Source organism: Xyrauchen texanus, chromosome 36, assembly GCF_025860055.1.
Source record: "Xyrauchen texanus isolate HMW12.3.18 chromosome 36, RBS_HiC_50CHRs, whole genome shotgun sequence".
Classification (NCBI taxonomy): Eukaryota; Metazoa; Chordata; class Actinopteri; order Cypriniformes; family Catostomidae; genus Xyrauchen; species Xyrauchen texanus.
In genome coordinates this window covers 16,399,787-16,424,469 of record NC_068311.1, presented here as the reverse complement: position 1 = coordinate 16,424,469, position 24,683 = coordinate 16,399,787, and the positions used below count along the sequence as shown (strand labels likewise).

At 38.5% G+C, this 24,683-nt stretch overlaps 1 protein-coding gene across 2 annotated transcripts in view; it reads right to left on the bottom strand.

Annotated features, from left to right (window-relative positions):
- Window positions 1–57: 57 nt before the first annotated feature.
- Window positions 58–24,683, bottom strand: part of LOC127629886 (vacuolar protein sorting-associated protein 53 homolog) — a 39,442-nt gene continuing 14,816 nt past the window's right edge. The window contains exons 5-22 of one of the 2 annotated variants that reach the window (XM_052107173.1): window positions 21,674–21,760; window positions 21,280–21,395; window positions 20,562–20,681; window positions 18,207–18,285; window positions 17,928–18,071; window positions 17,698–17,840; window positions 16,783–16,924; window positions 16,527–16,625; window positions 14,470–14,564; window positions 10,947–11,189; window positions 10,171–10,318; window positions 9,994–10,076; window positions 9,379–9,457; window positions 9,063–9,211; window positions 8,869–8,938; window positions 8,576–8,713; window positions 3,187–3,291; window positions 58–2,295 (exon numbers count right to left, since the gene is read on the bottom strand). In XM_052107173.1, the coding sequence (XP_051963133.1) occupies window positions 2,122–2,295; window positions 3,187–3,291; window positions 8,576–8,713; window positions 8,869–8,938; window positions 9,063–9,211; window positions 9,379–9,457; window positions 9,994–10,076; window positions 10,171–10,318; window positions 10,947–11,189; window positions 14,470–14,564; window positions 16,527–16,625; window positions 16,783–16,924; window positions 17,698–17,840; window positions 17,928–18,071; window positions 18,207–18,285; window positions 20,562–20,681; window positions 21,280–21,395; window positions 21,674–21,760 (2,214 nt within the window). In that variant the 3' untranslated portion in view covers window positions 58–2,121. The remainder of the gene's footprint in view (window positions 2,296–3,186; window positions 3,292–8,575; window positions 8,714–8,868; window positions 8,939–9,062; window positions 9,212–9,378; window positions 9,458–9,993; window positions 10,077–10,170; window positions 10,319–10,946; window positions 11,190–14,469; window positions 14,565–16,526; window positions 16,626–16,782; window positions 16,925–17,697; window positions 17,841–17,927; window positions 18,072–18,206; window positions 18,286–20,561; window positions 20,682–21,279; window positions 21,396–21,673; window positions 21,761–24,683) is intronic. The other variant, XM_052107174.1, reaches the window with a different exon arrangement.

Sequence of the window (24,683 nt, the reverse complement as noted above, 5' to 3'; positions counted from 1 at the left end):
TTGGAATGCCAATTAGAGAAAGTCAAAAGGCCCTTCCTTTAGATTGAGACCAAATTTAATACATCAAGTTTAAAATCAGACCGATGAGAAAGGCAAATGCAGCAAATCAAATGACAAGGACAATAACTGTCAATCCCAAAGCAAAGACAGGCAACATATCTTATTGACAAGCTCTTACAATTTATATAAGCAGATTGATATTAAAAACAGAACAGATTTTGATTTTAACAAATAAAATGTTATATCTGAAAGCAGGAATTTTTAAATAGAAGCAGTCGACAGTATAAATCATCAACAAGGAGAGCAAAAATATTGCAATTCACACTCATCACATTAACCCATTCTTAAAGGGATCAATTCAAGCTAAGCTCAATCTACAGTATTTGTGAACTACCAATCTACAGAGTTTGTTGACAACCAAAAATATAAATAAAACATTCTACTCGTTTCTCCTTTTCTTTAAAAAAAAAACCCTGCAATAATCAAAGTTATAATGAGACACAATGGAAGTGAACAGGGGCCAATTTTTGGAGGGTTTAAAACACAAAAATGTGAATCTTGTAATTTTATAAAAGCACTTACAATATTCTTCTGTTAAAACTCGTGTTATCGGAGCTGTTAAGTTTTTATGGTCGTTTTAGGTTTTACAGTGTGGTAACGAAGTTGAAAATGTGATATCCTTTTCTGTGTAAAGTTATAGCAAATTATTTGATCACACTAAAATCATGTTAACGCCCATATTGTTTACATTTTGTGTCAATACTTTTGAAACTGTGCACTGTACAAATACTCATGAGTATTTTAACGTTTATGGATTGGCCCCCGTTCACTTCCATTGTAAGTGCTTCAATGTTACCCAGATTGAAGAAAATGAGAGATGTCGAAATACATTTTTGTGGTAATCAACACTGTGCCACAAATGTTGTCGATTAAATGTTGTCTTATTGTACTGAACCTGGAATATTCCTTTAACACATTAAAAAAACCTTACCTTTATTGTACATGTTTTGGCTTGATAAGCACTGCTGTTGAGGTCTGTGATCAAATACAAAGCCATTTGCAGAAAATAAATGGTAAAGACTACAGTACACAGATTCCATAATGTTATCAAAAAAAATAATCTAAAAAACTCTTGTCAAACACTTGACAAAAACAAACACGTCTTTTACAACAGTAAGCGACTTGAAGGAAAAGAATGCATCCCCACTGAATACAAACCCTAATATTTCTGCATTCCAAAAATCTCCTATAGACTACAATTATTGTACACAGGGAAAATATGACTAGGGAATGCGCAAGGGGTAAAATGTTCTCCCTTACAGCTCCTGCAGGGTTAAAACATTTACAATACGAGTGATTCTTTCTGTGCACTCCAACCTGGGAAAGCATTTTAAACTGCAAAACAAGTGGTTTGTCATTTCAGCGGGAGACAGGAAGCCTGGAGTTCCTCTGTTGTGGAGTAGCAGAAACTCCAACTTGGAGACCTTGTTATATGCAAATTCCCATCCCACTTGCCCACTGAGTCTCCAACTCCACAGGCACCTTTACCCAAAGCAAAAGCCAAGTTCCACACAGTCGTTTACAGCTATAAAGAAGGGACAATTATGAACACGTTGGATTTCCAAATTTGATTTGGAAATCCAGGCTAGAAGACTTTTTGCCAGAATAGCAGCAGGTTACTTCTCTGAGTCACACTGCCCTCTGTTTTGCTTTAAGTGCAAAGACATTTCAGAGAAATGTGCAAATTAAATGACATACACTATGGGAGCCTTGAGTTTTAGTGTTGTAAAGTGGAGTGAAAAGGGGGGAAGCAACAAACAACTCATTAATCCCCTTAATGTTGCATTTAAGAAAATTACATCATCCTCTAAAGACTTTAATCATAAGGCTCATAGTAAAGTCATGAAAGCACCAAAGTTAAACCATGACTGGACACTGCTTATCTGTAAGAGAACATAAATACATAGAGACATAGAAGTACTATTTACACATCTTTTTCACCATGATGAAACTGTAGACATGTTCTCATGCCTTGATGTCTTAACAGCAGTGAATGCAGAAGGGTGTGTGCCAGTGAACGCTCACACTAGTTTATTTATGGCAATACAGGTCATACTGAATTTATTGGATTCTTTTTTTGATTAGCTTTTCAAGTTTGCGGATGCGGGAGGATTCTTGTTCAGGGGTGGGGGTACTGAAGGATAATGAAGGACCGCCGTCTGGTCCTGAGGGGGGAGTGGGCAACCTCTGTCTGAAGAGCTCCAGCATAGTGCTCTGCTCACTCCGTTTCAGACCCTATGGATAAATGCAGAGAGAGCGTGAGATTGTATGCTTCATCAGGGTTCGCAGCCATTTGTGATTGAGCATAACTACAAACATTTATATTCACTATAAAAAATTCCATGACTTTTCCAGGCCTGAAAATTTTTTGTTTGAAATCTCAGTTTTCAGTTTCCTTACATCATTGTTTTCCAAAGTATGTGGTTTACGGTGTAAAAAAATGCCATTTCAATGTGGATGCACAGTAAAACTCTCTGCAAGAAGTTTCATCTCTTTAGTGCTTTAGGTTGAGTCTTTATATGCCCTGTTATTACAGCAACACGCTGCCTCAAAACACATTTCAAGACGATCACTGTCGGACATTACATTCTCTGCTGTGAGTGACTTTCCCATATTTGTGAGATGATATGATCAAAGTCTTTTTCTGATTTTGTCTGACACTGCTGAAATAAATAGTTGCAGTAAAAAAGGTTTAAACTGCTTGATTTCGTGAACTAGATGTGTACCTGCATTATTATCTTGCAGTTTTGCACTTTTGAATGTGCAGCAATGATCGCCCTGAAGCACTCCGGATACACCGAATCAGGTAATTTTGCAATCAGGATGCGCATAAGTGGTTTTGTGCCACTCTCTGTTAGAGACTGTCTTATTTCTTTGATAGTTTTGTACAATAAGATGTTATATTTATTTAATGTATTTATTTGTTGAACATCCATTATTCACCATGTTGAAGTTCAGCACTTAGCATATGACCTATATCACTCTGAAACGCATCTGATCTGTGTCACGTGAAAGGAGCCTAATTATACATTATCCTTAACATCAACTAGTCGACTAGTTCAAACAACCAGCTGACTAGTCGATTATGAAAATTGTTAGTTACGCACATCCCTAAACCAGACTCACCTTCATATCTAAAATCTTCTGGAAAGTCTCAGGATTGCTGTCAGCAAGGAGCTTGATGTAGTTGTCCACAAAGACCACTGATGGCTCGTAAGGGGCCATGACCACCTGAAATGTGAAGAGAAACAAGTCAGCTAAACTACAGCTGGGCTTTCCACACTAGCCCATCTGTGGGTGCGAGAGACAACTTAAGTTGACAAGGAGATAGTAATGGCTGAAAACAAAGACAAAACCATAAAGCGTCTATTTAGAGCTCACATAAACAGTGCAATTACTTCATGCATGAATGAAGCTGAATTGGCCTCAATTTATTTTAGTATAATGAGAGTCTCAAATGAGTAGTAAAAAAGGTTAAATGGGGTGCATTATTAATCAGATTCTTTTCCCTCCAAGGTTGGGAGAAAAAAATATTAACAGGATAGCTTGTGATTATTTAGATTTGTAACAGGGCAGAGGAACACATGGCTGACAGATTTTGCTGGATTTTAAAGAGAACCCGGTGCAGCACCCTCAAAATTTCGGCTTTATACCCATTATCTTTCCTTTTTTTTTGCTTTCCACAACTGCAGGGGCCAGGATAGGCAATGGTCAAAATAAAGAGGGGCATAAATGCTTTGGATCGTCTTGAATACTGAACGTTCCTTCCTTACCACAGAGTGATTTATTTAGCGACTGTCCTGGAGAAAGGCCAAGGAAAAGCCTTGAGGAGGCTTGTTGTAGTTACATTATAAATGAGAAAGAAAGAGAAAGCAAGAGGAGGGGGAGAAAGTCTGCCTTTCCATTCAATTACAAAAAGAGCTGAAATGGGGGGTTCTTAGACAGGCAAAAGAGAGACTGTGGAAAACAGCCACGTCTCACAGGCTGCAGTATGCTTGGCTAGCACTAACTCTTTCAGCTTCACATCTCTCTGAGGTTTGGGCCCTTGAATGGGCAGGAACCCATTCCCAGTAAAGGAAAGAAAGTAAAGACATATTTAACAGATTACTCTCCATGTTTACTCCATTATAAGGATCATGTGGGCAGCCAAGCCTTAGCCACCACCAGCGATGAAGGTCATATTTCACCCGTAAACTGCTTAGCGGCTGTCGCACTTGACTGGTGTAACTCATGAACAATGACTAAGTGAGACTGAGGTGGTAAATGACTGTGCTATTGTTCCACTATGTATGATACAAAAAAAAATTTACTTCCACTAATTCACTTGGCTTTTGAAGACCACATGGCAGCAGAACCCTTGCTGCTAAGGCAAAGTACAGTGCATTCAGAAAGTATTCAGACCCCTTAATTTTTGTTCACATTTTGTTATGTTGCAGCCTTATGCTAAAATGCTTTAAATATGTTTTTTTTTTCACATCAATCTACACTCCATACCCTATAATGCCAAAGTAAAAAACAGATTTTTGATACATTTGCAAATACATTCTGTAGGGTAGAGTCACACGGGGTAACCTCCTCGTGGTTGCTATAATGTGGTTCGCTCTCGGTGGGGCGCTTGGTGAGTTGTGCGTGGATGCCGCGGTGGATGGCACGAAGCGTCCACATGTGCTGTCTCCACGGTAATGCGCTCAACAAGCCATGTGATAAGATGCACAGGTTGACGGTCTCAGACACGGAAGCAGCTGAGATTTGTGTGTGATTCACTATGCCACCACAAGGACTTGGAGTGCATTGAGAATAGGGCATTCCAAATCTCAAATCACAAAAAAAGCACCTAAAGGACTCTCAAACTGTGGGGTCTAATGAAACGAAGATTGAACTGTTTGGCCTCAATTTCAAGTGTTACGTCTGGAGGAAATGATGCACCACTCATCATCTGCGCAATACCATACCAAAGGTGAAGTATGGTGGTGGTAGCATCATGCTGTGGGGGTGTTTTTCAGCGGTAGAGACTGGGGGACTGGTCAGGGTTGAAGGACAGACGAATGCAGCAAAATACAGAGATATCCTTAATAAAAACCTGGTCCAGAGCGCTCAGGACCTCAGACTGGGCCAAATGTTCACATTCCAACAGGACAATGACCCTAAGCACACAGCCACGACAACGCAAGTGTGGCTTAGGGACAACTCTGTGAATGTCCTTGAGTGGCCCAGACAGAGCCCGGACTTTAACCCAATCGTACATTTCTGGAGAGACCTGAAAATGGCTGTTCACTGACGGTCCCCATCCAACCTGACAGAGCTTGAAAGGATCTGCAGAGAAGAATGGCAGAAAATCCCCAAACCCATGTATACGAAGCTTGTTGCATCATACCCGAAAAGACTTTAGGCTGTAACCGCTGCCAAAGGTGCTTCAATTATGTACGGAGTTAAGGGTCTGAATACTTATGTCAATGTGATATTTCAGTTTTTTTATACATTTGCAAAGTTATCAAAAAACTTTTTTTGCTTCGTCATTATGGGGAATGGAGTGTAGATTGATGTGAAATTTTTTTTTATATAAAGCATTTTAGCATAACAATAGCAACATAATTTTAGTTGGTCTACTTCTCTGAACTGCTCTCCCAAGAACTGCACAGCAAAATGCTGATGGAGATGGAAGTAATTACCTGAGAGGCACCTGGGGCCCTACAAAGCTAATCATTAAATGCTAACCAGATTTTAAAGACCCACTGAACACATGTCAAAATCAAGGCCAGCTTTATGTTATACAAACCTTCAACTGTCCATAAAAAAAGGAATGCATGTAAACACATTCTAGGTCACTGGTCGTGTGTTCATCAACACATTTACATTGCGAAGGGATGCACTTATACAAAATTTGTGTGCCGATCCGATATCCGATTATTTAGAATATCTGCTGATAACAATAATTTCAAGGTTCTGCTTTTTTTTTCCAAATCACTAACAATTAATTATTCAACTTCAAAAGTAATCAAATTAGTTGCGATAAAAGTTTTAAAGGAAGTTCCACCTTATGAAATTCAAATTACTGTCATTTTAACCCAATTCCAAGAAATTCAACACAAGACATTTTCTTTCAAACACAGCAAAATTTGTAGGCTAATCGTCTGATATTTTTCTGCCCCCTTTCGATAGAAAATAATCAGTGCTGATAAACGTTTGTTTTTAAATAATCAGTCAAAGTCAGAGTGCAGAGAATTGCTTTTATCAGCCGATACCAATGTTTGGCCGATGCATCGCTGTGGTCAAACTCATCTAATGATGTTGTCATAAAGATCAATGAGGCCTCATTTAGCGAGAGAGAAAAAAACTGAACAATTCAGTTAATAAGACTTTATGGCTCAATGATCACCATAAATCAGGCCGTCCTAGTCTCCTGAGGTGATACAGAGACTAGCCACTGTTTTCCTGTAGCGTGCTTTCTCATTGTAAATGGCCTTTGCATGATCTTGCATAATTAGAGCTGATCCCATTTTGAACATTCAGTGGATTAAGGCTGAATTCCAGGCAGTTAAAAGACCTGGAGCAGGAAAGCCCCGGAGAGCCTCATAAAAGCCTGGGGAGCAAGGGTAGGGCTGGAGATAGGGGTCAGGGAGAAAAAGGTTGGGCTGGGGGATCAGGGAGAGGAAGAGGCACACGCCATCATCTACTACATTCCATTATACAATACAAAGCTCAACTATGCAACTAGGGCCTCTGTCTATACATAATATTAAAAGTGATGTATTATGGTAAACAGGGTCCAGATTCATGAATAAAACATTTTTAAGAATAAAATTCTTATTTTAAAAACTACTATTTTCTTCTTATTTTCTATTTTAAGAAAAAAAGTTACGAATATTTTGTATTCCCGAAAAGCCTTCTTAAGAATGTTCTCACAAACTATTTTTTTCACTCATTTTTTCTTTAAAATGTTATTAGTGAATCTGGCCCCAGGACATTTCTTGATCTCTTGAAAAAAAAAAAATTGAGCATGTTGTACTATATAGACACACTCTCACGTTGAAAACGCAAAGCCCCCACCATAATTCACAAAGACTATTCATGAAAACGTGAGGCCAAAGTATACTTCAGTGTTCCACATGCTACCAAAATGCCAAAATCATTGCTTTTAATGTCACAACGATAAGCACATATAACCACCTAAGTTTCAGATCAATGTCTATTAAGTATTCAGCAACTTGGCCTGACTTGTGTGAATTAAGCAGTACATGGAGGTTTAGCCAATCATAAAAGTAACCTCACAAAATTTGAGGTGTATACGTAAAGTCTGAGATGTGATTGGTTAGAGAATGTGTCTATGTCATTAGATTCTGAGCGTTTCTCCACATTATTCATAAGAAGAAACACTTCCATCCAACCACTGCTTTGCCTCATGCATGAGATTGCATTAATGTGGAGCATCCAAAATCACTCGTGACGTGACAGTGGTTCCGGGCCGGCGCAAGTTCAACAGCACTCGCGGAACAGATATGAAAGTGGACTTTTGCATAAATGGACCACAGCGAGCATGTTTTTTGGCCGCAGTTCTGCTACTTTAGCACTTTAAACAATGAAGCAACATATATTCCATTGCATCTTCCATCGTACGTCTGATTGAGGACAGGATAACAAGTCAGCTTGCTCAAAAACAGAGGACAATGATGAAAACGAAAACTCTGTCTTGTCAACTCTCTTTTTGGTATACTTTTATTCTTTTTAATTTCATTATACACTCACTGAGCACCTTATTAGGAACTTCATTATAGTAGTCCTAATAAAGTGTCCGACGCGATCTTCTGCTGTTGTAGCCCATCTGCCTCAAGGTTCGACACGTTGTGCGTTCTGAGATGCTTTTCTGCTCACTACAATTGTACAGAGTGTTTATCTGAGTTACCGTAGCCTTTCTGTCAGCTCAAAAAAGTCTGGCCATTCTCCGTTGACCATGAAAATCCCAGGAGATCAGCAGTTATACGAATACTCAAACCAGCCTGTCTGGCACCAACAATCATGCCACAGTCGAAATCACTAAGATCAGTTTTTTTCCCCATTTTGATGGTTGATGTAAACATTAACTGAAGCTCCAGACACCTATCTGCATGATTTTATGCACTGCAGCCACACAATTGGCTGATTAGACAATCACATGAATAAGTAGGTGTACAGGTGTTCCTAATAAAGTCCTCAGTGAGTGTATGTGCCTTACTTAACGTGATTTTTTTTTTCTTTAGAATAAACTTCCCTCAGCAGCATACAGGCTGCGGGGCAGGAAAGCCAAGGCATGTGAGCACTTTCTGTCTATTACAGAAAGCTCATTAAACAAGACACGCACAGCTTGGTAAATAACTCCAAACAAGCACTGTGCCATACTGAGCTTTATGAGCAGCTTATCATTAAAGACTTCCCTATAGTGAATTTATCAATGGGTAAGCCTGTTTAAAATTGAATCTGGTGAAAATATTGTGAATTATTAAACATTTAAGGGCTGTGAATCCATATAAGAGGTTCCCACCTTGAGGATCATCTCAGCTCGAGTCATTCCTTTAACAACTATTTTGGTGTAGCTCGCCGGGGCTTTACGGACCACCTGAGAGCCGATAGAAGGGAGGTCTAGCAGAACAGTCTTGAGTGAATGTGTGTCCAGTAGAAGCTATTCAGGAAAAGTAAAAGACATTTTTTGAACCCACTAATGAACAGCATCTTTATTACAAAGCTTTGTGGAAACAAAGATTACTGGAGGTACTCTAGCAATATAGGGTCATGTATGTAAAACCCAGTCCATTTCCAGTCTGAATCTACACCTACCTGCTCTGCTCCAACCATGCTGATGGGCTTACACCTGAAGAGGTGGTTGATGAACTTTGGAATGAAGGAGCTGAAACAAATAGATGAATTTAAAATGGTCAGTATGGTTTCAAATCAGAGGTACGAAAATACTGTGGGTTATAAAAGAGCCTTTGGGTTTGTTGCGGTGTTGAATAACTGACTGCAGTACTGACTTGGTGAACTTAATGCAGAACTGGGTGAAGTATTTGCGTGTGGAGGCCAAGTTGTCTCTGATGATGGGCACGTTCTGTTTGATGTGCATGATTACAGAGGTCACATACGGGCTTTGGTCTCCCACATGTTCCACACTCTGCCACGGCATCTGTACAAACATACACCACACACAAAATCAAGTTCAATGCTAAAAAAGGCACACTGATTTGGTTAAAAGCACACATATTTTAAAGACAATTAAAGCTTTTTAACAGTGTAACAGGAAAGCATGTGCTCATCTTCAGGGCAGTTCTAAAGTTTAAAGTTTAAGTTTACCTTGCTCAAAGCTGCGAGCGCTGGGTCACATGCTGAATCCAGGTCCTGAACCAAGAGCTGGATACTATTGGAGATAACACTGCAAAACAGAGATAGTCATGTGAAAATTACAAGCAGACCAGTCATGAAAAACTAACTTCCTTCAGTAAATATGTTTTTACTTAGCCTTGAAGGTCAGGTTAGTTCATGATTAGAGACCTCATTAAAATCAAAATGGAAGTTTTGTGGCTTTTGTTTTATTTCTTTTAGCTTTGAAGCCAACTATAAGCTGGTGTACTCCTAAAAGTTGACTAAATTAACTTTAGCAATATATGCAATAACAAATTACAGTCTCGGACTTCTGGGAAAATTGACCAAAATATTGATGACTCATCCTGCACTACACATACTTTTGTCCAATCAAATGCTCTCTAGAATGAGAATGTTCCTCCACCTAATACATCCAGTCACGACTAGCATGTGGAAAATCATGGTTCATGGCTGTGACGTAAAAAGAAATGGGACGATTCCTTCAATACATCCAGACTTTCGGTTTCAATAGGAAACATGTCAACACAAGAAAGCTGCGCTTGTAAACTGATTTAATTGTGTCTTTAAAGTGTGACTGATATTTACGTGCTAAAAGTGTCCATCTCTCCAGTTAAATTGATTCTCTCCATAAGGGATTTGTCTACCTTCTCTTTAAGTTTCTCCTCCAGCTGTTAACAAAAGAAAGGACATTTGCACAATTAAAAAAAAAACATACGTTTGTAAGATATGAGTGATGTGTTTATGGTGTGTGATTGTGGGAACCTGCTGAGTAGTAGCCAAGCAGTATTCGGCTGTGCTGAGGATGCTGCAGATAAGACAGAGCTCTTCGGTCGTGAACTTGGCCACTTCTGATCCCTCTTTCTCCTTAAGCAGATTGCTAATGGTCAGACCAACACTATTGGTGCTGGTTCTGCATGCAAACACGCACAAAACACGCACAAAACACACACAAACATGGTTACCAAAGCACCCTAACTCACCCTCTGGCCAAACACCACCCTCCCTGCTGAAAGAAACACAAGAAAAATAGCATGGAAACCACAAGACAGGTCTCCAAAACAAAGCCCCCATTTTTAATCTCCCAAAGACAATACAGGGTAAACCACACAAGCAATGGATGAGGATTTTTCTTCCTTTGAAGAACAGCACAGAGAAACTACACAAATGCGACCATACAGAGACGACCACTCTCTTACCTCTCCAGCATCACTACAGTTTTAAAGGGATAGTTCAGCCAAAAAAAAAATTCTGTTGTTCCAAGCATGTATGAATTTCATTCTTCAATGGAACACAAAAGGAGATCTTAGTCAGAATGTAAAGGAACTTACAACCTCAGTCACCCCTAACTTTTATTTTATGGAAAAAAAGATGCAATGAAAATGAACGGTGACACAGGCTCTCATCTTTTGTGTTCCACTGAAGAAAGACTTAAGAGTTTGTAAAAACACAATCATTTTTGTTTTTTTGAGAGAACTACCAAGAATCCAATCATAACAAGGAATACACAGAGAAAAGCAATGTGAGAGCCTTCAACTCACTTGGGCAGGTTCCCAGACAGGATCTTCCAAGCATACTCGCGCAGATACTTTTGGAAGATGGTGGACAGTGCAATCATTGGTTCTCCAGTGCTAAGTTGGGAGCACTGGACCATGCACTTCTTGTAATACACAAAGAGATCTGCACAGCTGGGGAGCACAGCACCACCCTCATCTGTGCCCGATTTAGGAGGACCCTGAGCCCGGAAATCAGCAACAAATCGCTCAATCAGTTCTCCGAGATTCCTAAGACAAGAAACAATAACATTAGTGATAGGGTTGTCAACACATAAACATCAAGTTTTGTTTTTTTAAAAGAGCCAAAACTGCAAAACTTGAAGAGGCATATTTTGTGACTATGACCTACTGACAGCATTACATAGTATTTACTAAATAAATCAATAAATGGACATTAAATATTAATTTAAGTCCATGTCCAAACTTTCACTTGAAAATGCATTAATTTCTCTAAGTTTTCACCAAAAACGCTCTTCTAAGTGGATACGTTTCAAAATGCCATCTTTGCGTAGTGTGGACAGGGAAAATTTAGATATTTGACAACGATGACATATGTTGTAATGTGATGCAGTCAAGTGATCCATACAACCCAAAACAATAAAAATAGCGGCACATGTTGTAGCGGCGTTGTAGGGCCTGCTATTCACTTTGATAGCGTTGTTAAAGATAAATGTTACTTTTGTACAACCTTCACACTGCATTCCTTCAAAGGCAACAACAATTCCATTTCAGACCATACATGGAAATGACGCCGGGCCACCGTTATATTTTTTAGTTTTTTAAATGCCCAGTAAGGGGATTTAAGGGTTTTCAGATGTTTAAGTGTGGACGAGCAAACTTTGGGAAAATGTTTGGAAACGGCAGTGTGGACGAAGAGTGTTTCGAAAACAAAAACACCATTTTCAAATTTCCCGGATTAGGTACTTGAGCTTAAAGAAATAGTTTACCCAAAAATGACAATTTTGTAGTACTTTACTCACCCTCATGTTGTTCCAAACTAAAAAGCAAATGTCAGGCAGAATGTTAGTCTCAGTCACCATAAATTTTGATGGAATCTATTCCACACAATGAAAGGCTGTCAGCCCCTAACATTCTGCCTAACATCCTTTATGTTCCATGGAAGAAAGTCTTTGCAGTTTGGAACAACATGAGAGTGATTAAATGATGGCAGAATTTTTCTTTTGGGTATCCCTTTAATTATAGGAGAATTAATGAATCTAGCTATGTAGGAAATTGTTTGGGACAACAGTCAGTTATACAGTTTGTTGGTCATCGACTGCAGAATGCCAAACTGATCAGAAGTATTGCAGAAAAATGTGCGATGATACCACATATCTGAATGAGACTGGAATCATAAAGTGGTGTTAAACTTGCTTTGAACAGAAGATATATTATAATGTCACAGTAAATAGTCCATCTCTCTCAGCACTGAGTAATCAGTACTAACCCAAAAGAAGAATGTGGACACTCATGCCAGACATGTCAGTCTGGAGCGGTATAATGCAAGCCGTTGTTAACAAAAAGGTCACTCTACTTAAGGCAGTGCCAGCAGTATTACATGGGCCAAAGAATAGCCTACATACGAAGCTCTTTTCTTGGTATTCCAGTGGGTGAGACAGCGAGGCAAGGGAGAAAGAAATAGGTAAAAAAACGAGAAACAGAAAAGATGGATGTTTAAAGAAGAAGAGGGTCCTTTTCAGGATGTCTACAGCATTTGTGGTTAACAGCTAATGGGAACCATTTTTGCTTTAGTGGGGACAAGGGGTGTAATGGTATGACATTTTAACGGTATAACGGTCACAAAAATTACCACGGTATTACGGGTTCACTGTATTTAGGTGCATAGATAATATTAAAAGCAGTTCAATATTTGGTTATGAAATAGGCTATTTCTGATAAACACACAGATAATTATTTCAGTTATAACCAATTGAACTTTATTTTGGATTTCTTCAACATTAAACCTTTTAACTTTTGATCTTGAACATCAACACACTCTCTTAATCCGACAAGGTAAATCACAAACAGGTAAACATTAATAAAAAAAATAAATTTGCCAACATGTACAGTAGTCAGATAATTATAACTAAACATATTTTGTTATTGTTATTTTATGATTTATGAAATTTAATTGTAATAATTTATAATGATTATTGCCCAGGTTAACCAGGTTAATAACTTAAAATATTCATTTGCATGCATTCAGTAATTTGTTGCATTTGTAATTTAGTTCAATTCTACAATACCTACTGAAAATATATTATTCATGTGCAGTTTATTTATTGTCATTTTGTCCAATACTGACAATTTCTGCCACAGTTTCACTGTCAATTTCTTGCATGCATTTTGTCAATGTCAATTTCCTGACCACCAAAAGCCATGCATTTTGTAAACACTATTTAGTACCATGTTTTACAAATAAAACATTATTAGTATTATCAAACACATTAGCCTACTGTTGGCACATCGTAAAGTTGAATGAGGTTTTAAATCAGTTACAAATTATACAAATCATGTAAAACTACATTGAATCTGGTGATTTTACGGACTATAATTTGTGTAAATCCTGTGTACTGTATTTCAACATTGATGGTGCTTTGTGGGTCTTTTACATAGCCAAGTAATACCAGACAGCCGAATTAAACTTCTGTGGTGGCGGAAATAAAGGTTCAGACTCGGACATGTCTGTAAATGTTGCGCTCGTGCTGGACTTCTGATGTGCTCGTTATACATAGCACTCGCGACACCTGAATGTCACCTTTAAAATTGAGTGACAGTCAAATGCAACATGAGAAAGTCGCAATTTAAAGATTTATTTGATCTAGTCAAGTTTATATGATGCTGTGTAAATGTCCCAGATTCTGTCTTAATTAAACTGATTTGCATTTTAGAAAAGTTCTGAAAAAAATCTGTCTTTTTCTTCATGCAATACCGTTAATGAGAATATTTCAAAGGTATGATAACAGTCCGTTTTAAACCGCTCAATCCCTAGTGGCCACCGGTGAGGTAGAGAGATAAAGACTTATGGTAATTACTGAAAAGGGGGCACAGGAAAGGGAAGCTCACAAACCAAGCCCATCTAAGCATCAGTTTCCCTGAGTTACTAAAGAGGGTGTTTGTGAGAGCCAATAAAGACCCCAAGAAATTGCTCAATGAGCGCAGTTTTTTTGTCCCATGTTAATGAGTCACATCAGAGCATCAAATATTTGAAGCCTGAAGTCATCAATATTTTAGTCCATATTACCAGAAGAGAAAGACTTTTAAATGCATAAATCTGCTAAAAGTGTATTTTTTCAATGTTCGAGTACAATAGCATGTAGACACACGGACTAAAAAAGGCTTAATTTTGATTTTGTGGAGTCTATAAAAATTCAGATCTGTTGAGCTGTATCAAACCTCTTTAGCAGCATGGTTACTTGTAAATGAATAGGCAACTTTCAGTGTGACTTATCATTGCATGTGTCATTCTCTCATTATTGTGTACAACGTTCCAGCTCATTTCACTTACTTATCCTGTGATTCGATGTAAACGTAGAGGTGAGGCTCAAAGCACTTGGACACAATGCCATGGAATGGGTTGTCAGGAGCCTTGGGCTTCTTTGGCTGTGAACAGCAAAACATTGCTCAATCAGGGATTTCTTAAGAGGTTCCTTTTCATGCGATACAGTGGCACCAGAGTCACGGGGGAAAGTGGAAGGAAATTCCATTGCAAAAACACAGCAACATAAGCTGCACTGTGATAACAGTGAACTTCTGAGGAACCCAAATCATCAGAAACCTCTTACAACACCTGATACTGAGAAAATCTTCAGAAAGGTAAAGATAAAAGAAAACAATCTGCATGGAATAAATAAAGGATCAAAGACAGAGCCAAGCTGTCATAAAGTATACTTTAAAAGTTTGATAAATGCACTCACAAATAAAGAGTTCTAAGTACATCAAGCCTTGAATGTTTTCATAACACAACAATCAGAGAATATGCATCTGACCTTGACCCAGAGTTCAAACGTAAGTCCAATCAAACAACATTAGAAAGAAAAGTAAATTGCACATTGGAACAGTACCAAATGTGGTATCAAGTTCTATCAGACGATGGGAGGGGTAAACGGCATATGGTACAAATGGGGTCATCAGCTGCAAAGGAGTTTCCCTAAACTGCTAAACTTAAAGGAATAGTTTACCCAAAAATGAAAATTCATCTTGACGTTTGTTGTGTGTTCACGACTGCATGAGAGAAGCTCATTCACAGTGGAATGCGTGTTCATGCAAAAAGCTTTGTTTTTAACGTCCCTGGAACGTGCAACAGATTTTCACTTAAAAATGACTTAAGTATTATTAATAAAACTTAAATTTTAAATGACAAACTAATATTGGCATTATATTCATGCTGTTTAGCCAGAGCGGAACTGACCCCCACAGTGAGCCTGGTTATTTTTCTCCATAAACCAAAATCTTATTGAGTTTTGTGTTCCTTCCCACAGTCGCCTTCAGCTTGCTCACTGGGGATACAATTATGATTCCATCCATCCATCCATCCATCCATCCATCGTCAACCGCTTATCCTGTGTACAGGGTCGCGGGGGGCTGGAGCCTATCCCAGCTAACATTGGGCGAAAGGCGGGGGACACCCTGGGCAGGTCACCAGTCCATCGCAGACAATTATGATTTAATTATTTATTTGTATACACAATTTACAATCATATTTAATCAAACCACACAATGATGACTAAAACGTTATAGATTTTATGGTTTCATTGTCTGTTAATGCATTATTTTCTGTAAAGCTGCTTTGCAACAATGCGTGTTGTGAAAAGTGCAATACAAATACAATGACGACTTAAATTTCGGGCAGTTTCTAACCAAAACTTTTCATAAACCTTCAAAAGATGCATGAGTCGCATGGACTACTTCTATGATACTTTCCCTCCTTTTTAAGCTTTAAAGTGAATCACTATCCACTGCTATAACAAAAGGCAATGCATCTGTGTGCACTTCTGCAGTTAATTTAGGATGGACTTACATTATACAAAATCCTTTTGTTTAAACATTGGCCACCAACATCTACTCAGTTATTATTATATTCATGCTGTTTAGCCAAAGGGGAACTGGAGTTTTGTGTTCCTTGCCAAAGTTGCTTGCTCACTAGAGGTGAGCAAATAATATTTTAAGGCATAATCTACAATAAAATGTTTCATCTAACCGCACAATGAAGACTTTAAAACATTCCAACTTATTTTTCTGTAACAGCATAATTTTATGTAAAGCTGCTTTGAAATGACGAGTGTTGTAAAAAGTGCAAAAATAAAAAAAAGACTAATGAAAAAACTGATCTCAATATTCATTAAAACATCTCTTTTTGCGTTCCGCATAAGAAAGAACATGAGGGGGAGTAAACTATGACAGAATTAAAATTATTGGTTGAACTACACCTTTAAATTCAAAGAATTAAACTCTTTCTGCATGTCTACTTCAGTCCTGACAGTAGGATAAAACAAAGCTGCATGGTAGTGTGCAACTTGTGAAAACAAACGGTTAAGAAGTGTGGACAAGGACAAGAAGTCTCACTCGATCCAAATCTTCATCCTTTTCTGACACATTGTCCTCCCCAGACTCATCCTCCAGAAAGGGGTTAGTGGGTTCTAGGGGCATCTCAGGTCTTTTCTGCTGAGAAAGCAAAGGAGAAGAAACATCACATTGTTTAATAGTTTAAACCAAACAAACTGGATTACCAGTGCATTAAAGCCCCAATATAAACCTTTTGTGCTCGCCCTCAAACCGGCATGGTCCAAAGCTAGAAGAACAACATGGGAAATGGCCTTACCCCAGGCCCGTCGTTCAAGGTGCAGCCTGAGAAGCGTTTAGCAAGCAGCCCTTCGAAATTGGTAGTCCTCTGAATAGCAAAGAGCAAAAGTTTGACCTCAATCTCCCTGGCACGGGTTCGCATCAATTTAGCCAGCTCGGTTCTGATAAGCAAACAAAACACAGACTGTAGTGAGCAAAACCAAATGTGCCAAGTAGGACTAAGGCTTCAGTTCAGTGCTTTTATAGGCCAGTATGTGCAGATGCCTGGTTTGGCTGTTAAAGAAAACCACAGTGGACCACTGTTGTTTTCAAAAGGCAGTTCCAGTTATAGTCAGCTTGAAAAAGTGCCCTTTTGCAACAAAAATTAGGCCTAAATAGGCAGAAGATGATGTGGTGAATCCATTCCTACATACATTTTTAAAAAAAGATTTTCAAAAAAAGATAAATATTTAAGATCGGATTACAACGGGCCTCAAACGTTCTTTCCAGGCATTGAGGGTTTTGGAATGACTCTCTTGAGAGGAATCTGACCATAGAAAACACACATACAGCCTACTGCTGCTGAAATACAAGACATGTAAGCGGTTCCCCTCCCCATCCAATCATTCATGTCATAATGTACACGATTTATTCTTTTGTTAAACCATTCCATAGTTGTGAGTTGTCTAAAGTCTAGACAAGTGTAATATTGAAGTCTTTTTTACTGAATGCATGTAAATCCCATCATGCCGGATTTCTAATCAATTATACCTTTTAAACATTTAAATCAATTTGACAAAATACCACAACAAAATCAGAGCTTTCATAAAATTCTGACAATACAACTACGTTTGATGCTTAGTAATTACTAATGGTTTTTACTAGTCTGGAACTTTTAACTATGGTAATTTCAATGACATGAATGCAGCATTAGTGTGAGGTGCTATGTTTGTACCTAGTAATATGACAGAACTCTACAGCGATGCGTTCAGTCATACACCACTCCTCAGGGAACATACGGGCATACTTCTCTTCATAGTCCACTAGCTGACGCTTGATCCATGCATAGCGGCGGTCTATCTTGTCGAGCCATGCCACCTGTATTGAAAACAGAAGAGGAGGAAGAAGATATAGCACATTTTCTACATGCCAATGTACAGATGCACAAATCAGGGTCACACTTACATCCTGGTTCTCTTGGAAGAGCACTAGGTATTCAGAGAGGTGTTGCCTTATGAACGTTTTGATGATCTCTTGCTTAATACGAGGATCCAGGACATTCGCCACCAAGCAAGCGTCTTTTAGAATGATGCTAGGACCTCCAGATTTCTGTTAATAACAAACCAAATGTTTATCATCCATTTTCAAGTGATACAGAGACTAACTTTATTATTTTATCTAACTGCATTATTATTAAGAGTTGATAACAAATAATCTGTTCATCTCAGTTTTGCAGGGCAATACCTTTGACGCCTGGACTGGAAACGTCTCCTCGAAATCAGCCAATATCTGTGTGCCAAGCTCGCTCTGTGCTGCTTTAACTCTGAAGAGGTGGAAAACATTTGAATAATCCTTGGAATTGCTTTTAAAAAAGACACCTGGTGGACTCATAATGGAATTCCCTGACATCCAGTCTTAAAACACAATAAAGGGATCTACGCCTTGGTATGGGCAATAGGTGAAGGGCTGGTACATGGAACATGGAACTGTAACATATCTTAAAAACAACTGCATTAAATGGCCAAGATCAGCACTGAGCAAAAATAAAACCGGAGAGAGAAATAACTGCTACCTACTTAAATGAATACAGACGTCAATTCAAATTCAATTCAATGGTTCCAAGTTCTACACTGGAGCACAATTTCTAAAACTAAGCCCAGTCCCATCAAAAGGGTCTGGATGAACCACAAAGCGATGACTAGAAGATGCTCTTTTCATTTCTCGTTCAGTAGTTGGCAAAACCAGACTTCATGCAAGTGCCATTCCAAGTAAACAACACCACACTCAGGGGGAGAGATAGAAAAAGAGAGTGAAGGAGAGGAAGAGACACATGTGATTGCCAGTCAGCCAACAGTCTTCAACGTGGCAGATTTCTACCAATTTGTTCTCTCACCAACTCCATTTAGACTCCAACACTGTCTGAACTGCAGCACATCCCTCAGCTGCTGCCCCTGATTAAACATATTTGCCACACCTTCTAACCAACCAGACATCTCCATTTAGGGACGGTCGGGCTCAGAATGAAAACATCTCACTTTCTCCATATTTGGCTTCAAATAACATTGAGCATCACAAACATCCAATTAGACATTACCATTAAAAAATTTTCTTAAGACCTTTTGGTTGCACTTTATTTTACAGTACGTGTACTTTCAGTATCCTTGGAGTGTATTTACCCAAGAAAGTACTGAGCAGTATTAGGTAACTACTTAATGTACTTAATATGGGTTAAGGTTTGGGTCAGTACCTAGTAATTACTATAGTTGCTGTAATTATATAGTACGTAATTGTAGAACAGTACTGTAAAATAAAGTGCTACTGACTTTTTTCTCTTAAGCTTGTGTAGTTCAAGACAAGCAAGATCTTATTGTGCACTAAACAGCCCATCTGATCACCAAAGGAGGGCTGGTATTATTTACATTGTAAATTCCGAGGCCTAATCCCCACCCTCATCAACTTTAATATTTTTCTACACCTCAAAAACAGACGGAAAAACGGTCACGCAGCGGTCAGAAACAGCGGATATACTTTGGCACACATAAATGCTGTTTTAGCAAAAGATTGTATTTGCTTGAGCCACTTGATCTACGAATGCATGCTCAAAAAAACAAATCTTCATTGTAAATCAAAGAAACTTTTTAAACATATGAGAATAGAAAGGTGAAAAGTTAAAGAGATAGTTCACCCTAAATGAAACTACTGTCTTCATTAACTCACCCTCATATTGTTTCAAACCCATATGTCTTTCTTTCTTGCATGGATTTTGGCAGAATGTCAGCCTTACCAAAAGACTTCTTGCAGAGGGTTCAACCATGCTGACTGTTATTCACTGTTTAGCACAGCAAGCTATCAGCATGCAAAAAAAATAAGAAGCTTTCAAAGAAGATGCGTCTCTTAATTTAACTAAAAAAAAAAAAAAAGAAATGGATCTTCCATTAAAACCACCACCACTAAAAATGTTGTCCACCCTGACACATCCATATACCAAACAATCCCCTTTGTGTTCCACCGAAGAAAGAAAAGTCATACAAGTAAATAATGACAGATTTGTTATTTTTAGGTGACCTATCTCTTTAAGAACTGAAGAAAAAGGCTTGTGCAGGCACTGAAAAGGAATCACAGATGCAAACTTTTCCAGATAAGCATAAACTGGAACAATCAAGGAAATTGTTTTTCACATCAAACACACCCTTCCTTGCCATCGGCTTATGAACCAACAGCTTTATCAGATCATCTAATATAAACAAGCAATAGGAAGTCCAGGAACACAAGGACTGGAGGCCTGTTTCTTTCCTAACAAAAGACGCAGCCTCCGGGCCTGCAGGGGATAGGGATGGCACCACCCAGTCAGAGAGAGCTCCACCACTGGGAAGGGCCAGAAACAAAGAGCAGCTTTACGCTCAGGGACAAGGCCAAAGTGGGAAAGAATTTAAATAAAGATACACTGTGGAGCAGATTTCCTTCCTGGGCTACATTCTCAGTAAACAAATACAGGATCCACAGACCTTCAGTAACACTGAATTACAACAGGGATTTATGTCATATAAACAGTGTGTGTGAGTGAGTGTCTTTAGTTTGAGTGTGTAAATGTGTTTGTACCTCTCTGAAAGTTGGCGAATCTGTGGGATTCCCATGTACTTCTGAAAATGCTCAAGCACATTGACCACACCCTGCAGGAGATTGGCCACCTCTCCATACTGCCTCTTTCGAGTCATAGCTCTGCAAAGGTACAATCAGACAAGGTTTTTAAATACTAAATTCAATCCAAAACTTCTTGTGTGATCAAGGCTATCAATTTAAAATGTTAATCTATTTAATTACATGATATGGTAATTAAATAATTGCACGTAATCAAAATTAGCTAAGAAAAGCCCCAAAATGAAGACAATTCAAAGACATTACATTACTATGTCAGATAAAAGCATTGAATAGACATTGCAGAAAGTGGCTTTAAGTCAATATACTTATTTTTTATTTCCATATCATTGAACATATAACTATCACTGGCCTTTGGATTGCAATCGAGACTTAGGGTCTGTTCACATAGGCGACATTCTCGCTATTTTTTAATTGATGGACTATGTACATATATCAGGTCAGGTGGACTTCCATTATTTTTTTTACACCATGATACTGTGTTTTTAAGATGACAGGATCAGGAGGCATAAATAATTACATAAACTTTTTCAATGTGTTTATTTTTCATATAATTAACTAAATGAATGCGTTAAATTGAAAGTCCTAGTGGTTACTGAACAAAGAGCAACCTCCAATCATTGATTTTGTTCTTTGGAGAATATCTCTTGTGTGAACATACTCAAGAGAGTCCACACCACCGGCCAGCATGTGCAGGTGATTGAGGGTGGTTATAGAAGTCGTCAGGTGGCGTTTCGCATGGTCCAACTGCTTGATGTCCCGTGTGATCTCTTTCACCTGAAGGAGAGTTACATTTTAGATACCTTTAGATTGCTCCAGCATATTCAGCCCAGGGACAGAGCTATTGTTCCCCTGCCCTTCCTATGACCTGCACTGAATTCAACTCACAAATGTGTAGTGTATTTTCTTGGGCTCAAAAAGAGTGCTGTGGACAAAACCACAGGATGTCACAGTTTTATCTTCCTCAGTTACCCACCCTGTTTGGGGGGGGGGGGCTATTTACTCTGGGACTTGTATACTCTGTGTTCCTGTCTGGAGGGCTTATTTTTACTCACCATTTGCTCTGATTTCTCCGCCTTGTCTTTAATGTCTTTGATTTTGCCAAAGAGTTGCTGGATGGCTTTCTGTGCCTCCTCCAGTGCCTGAAAGAGGAGACAAAATATCTACAATGACCCAAATAGCATGGCAGTAGTGTTTTTTTACAGCCTCACTGTCAATTCGGTATTTTCAGAGTCTTATGTGGGAGACTGCTTAAACAGCAACATGAAGTTCACAAGCTTAAATTGAGTTTGTGTTGGGTTGGTTTTATCCCTTTCAAACGAGGCGATTTAAAAAAACAGTCTTTCAATCTAAATCTCTCAGCCACATTAAAAGCAATTAATAAATGAACTCGTATTTAATATGAAAATACTATCCAGATCCAAGATTGAAATGAGATGAAGATTTAATGAGCATGTTTCCTGCCTGCCCTTCCGACCTTCCAGCCACTATATTATTTTTAGTGGGAAGATCTCTATGCTTCAACAGGGTGGGGACCAAACCACATGGCCTGATGAAACCACCCTCTGCTGCTTTTTACTCCACATTCTTGTAAGCCAAGCCTACAGCAGCTGCACCGTTGGGCCTCCACATGTTGCTCCACCTGATACCACCACATCAGATGGGCTTTGACTTTCCCAGCCACTCAATGCAGAGTCACAGCCAGTGACACACCTCCCATTGCAGCCACAGTGTTTGGACTCTGACAATGCATAATTACTACCATGCAGAACTTCCTTTGAGAGCAGCTGCAGCATTGGATGAACGGGGATACTGGCCGCTGCCAATGTGTTTAGAGAGACTTTCCTCGGCTGAGAGTGGAGAGAGTTTGGCCGTCACTCTTTCTTCTCTCCTTCACAGACAAATGGAATTCTAACAGCCGGCACCAGCTGCCCCCTGGAATTTACCACTTTTACAAGCCTCCTCAAAAACACAGAGATGCTTTCAGAGTCACTCACACACATACACACACACACACACACACACACACACACACACACACACACACACAAACGGTGTTGAGAGTGATGCATTCTCCTTTCTGGGAAAGCATTCTTCAAATTGCAAGACAGGTCCAAGTTCATGCCTAGACTTTCATTGCTTTGAAGTAAAGCCCTCGATTTAAGGTCTTAAAACACAAAGAAATCACTTGATATGTGCCATTTTCTTTCCTGTGTTGATGTATTACAGGCAGTCAGGATATATCAAAGGGCTCATGTTTTTTCATCAATAGGGATACTTTTCACATTTCCTGGTTTGGAAAGTGGAAGTAAACTATAGCAGGGTAAACGTCTATAGCTGTGAATGGGAGACCAAATATTATTGTTGTGTTCCCATTTCCTCCCACAACAAAATAAAATATACAGTACTGTGAAAAGTTAAGCACTTGTGGAACTGTTGCATAGTGAGAATTTCTTCAGAAATAATGCCATAAACAATTCTCATTTAACGTCATCCAGTAAACATAAAAGGCTAAATCAATATTTGGTCAATACTATCCTTCTCCTAGGTATACATGGTTGTTGGCAGATAGGATGTTCCAAAGGATTTTCTTCTCTCTATTTAGGCTGCCTAAATTTCTTCTGTCTCTACATGTGATCCCAGACTGACTCAATGTTCAGTGGGGTTCTTCTATTCTATTTGCAGAAGGAATGTCTGGATCTCTAAAATGTATACCTCCTATTGAGACACTAAAGCTGAAGATATAAATAAAAATCTTAAAAGAATAGTTCACCCCCCAACATTTTTTTTTGTTTAAATAAATATCTATTCCTTACACCTTAATTAATCCACTGGAGTCATATGAATTACGTTTATGATGGCTACATTCCAAATGCACACATTCACTTGCATTTTATGGACCTACAGAGCTGAAATATTCTTCTAAAAATCTTCATTTGTTTTCTGCTGAAGAAAGACAGTCATACACATCTGGGATGCCATGAGGCGGAGTAAATGATGAACTATTCCTTTAAGACAAATGTTTTTGTGAAACATCTTATGTGCCGAAGCCTTTTGCCAGTACTGTACATTTTCAAACATTTCCGAAAGACAAAAAATAAAGAGAGATGGATTTACTGTAAAAATTACTCTGGTAAAGTATCACTAGTTTTTTTTTTTAATAATTAATTCCAGGGTTATATAACACAAATTATAGTGATATAACAATACATTAAATAATTGAAATTAAAAGTGTGCTAAACTCTGTCAACTAAAGTCAGAAATGCATCAAAGTCTGTGAAAAAGGTCATTGTTTGGTCTGTGTTCAGGGAGGAAATAGACTACCTTTTAAATATGCAGTGAACTGTATATCGGTTAGGGAATTATTAATATCATATTAAGTGAAGAAAATGTATTCACCAATTTTCTCAAAGCTAAGACAAGTGGACTAAAAGACAGATTTTTATTTCATTGGGTCTTTAACAATGACCACGTATACTGCACTTAAGAAAACAGTTTATTCCAAAGTTTTAGCAGAAAGCGGCATTCTGAAACGTCATGCAAACAAGAATGCTGATTTCCTTACACCAATCAAGGGATTAAGAGAATGTGGTTTAACACACTAAGGTTTCTCTTGGATAATGCGGCTTAATGTGCTCATGTAAACTAGGGCTGAAACGATTAGTCGACAACAAAAAATTGTCTACAAAAAATTGTAATTGTCGAATAGTTGTTTGATCTCATTTAACACAACATGAGATTACGTTAAACTCTAATTATGATGCAGGAGAGCAGCACTGCAGTTCACGACTGACTGAGGAGAGGAAGAATTACACAGCTCACAGTCCAGATGCACTCTAAACTTTCCAAACAGCTTCAGGTGATGTACATCACAAAGTACAAGAGAATTATACAAAAATACCAAATAAGTAATTACAGAAGCACTCTCATTATTGAATATGTGGAGTCGGAGCTCTTTAAAGGAAACACCCCGGTGTTACATCTTAAATGCAGTTATATTTAATGTGTTATAGCTTTATTAAAGTTCAAATAATACGGAAGCAGATCATGTAATTAACAACAAAC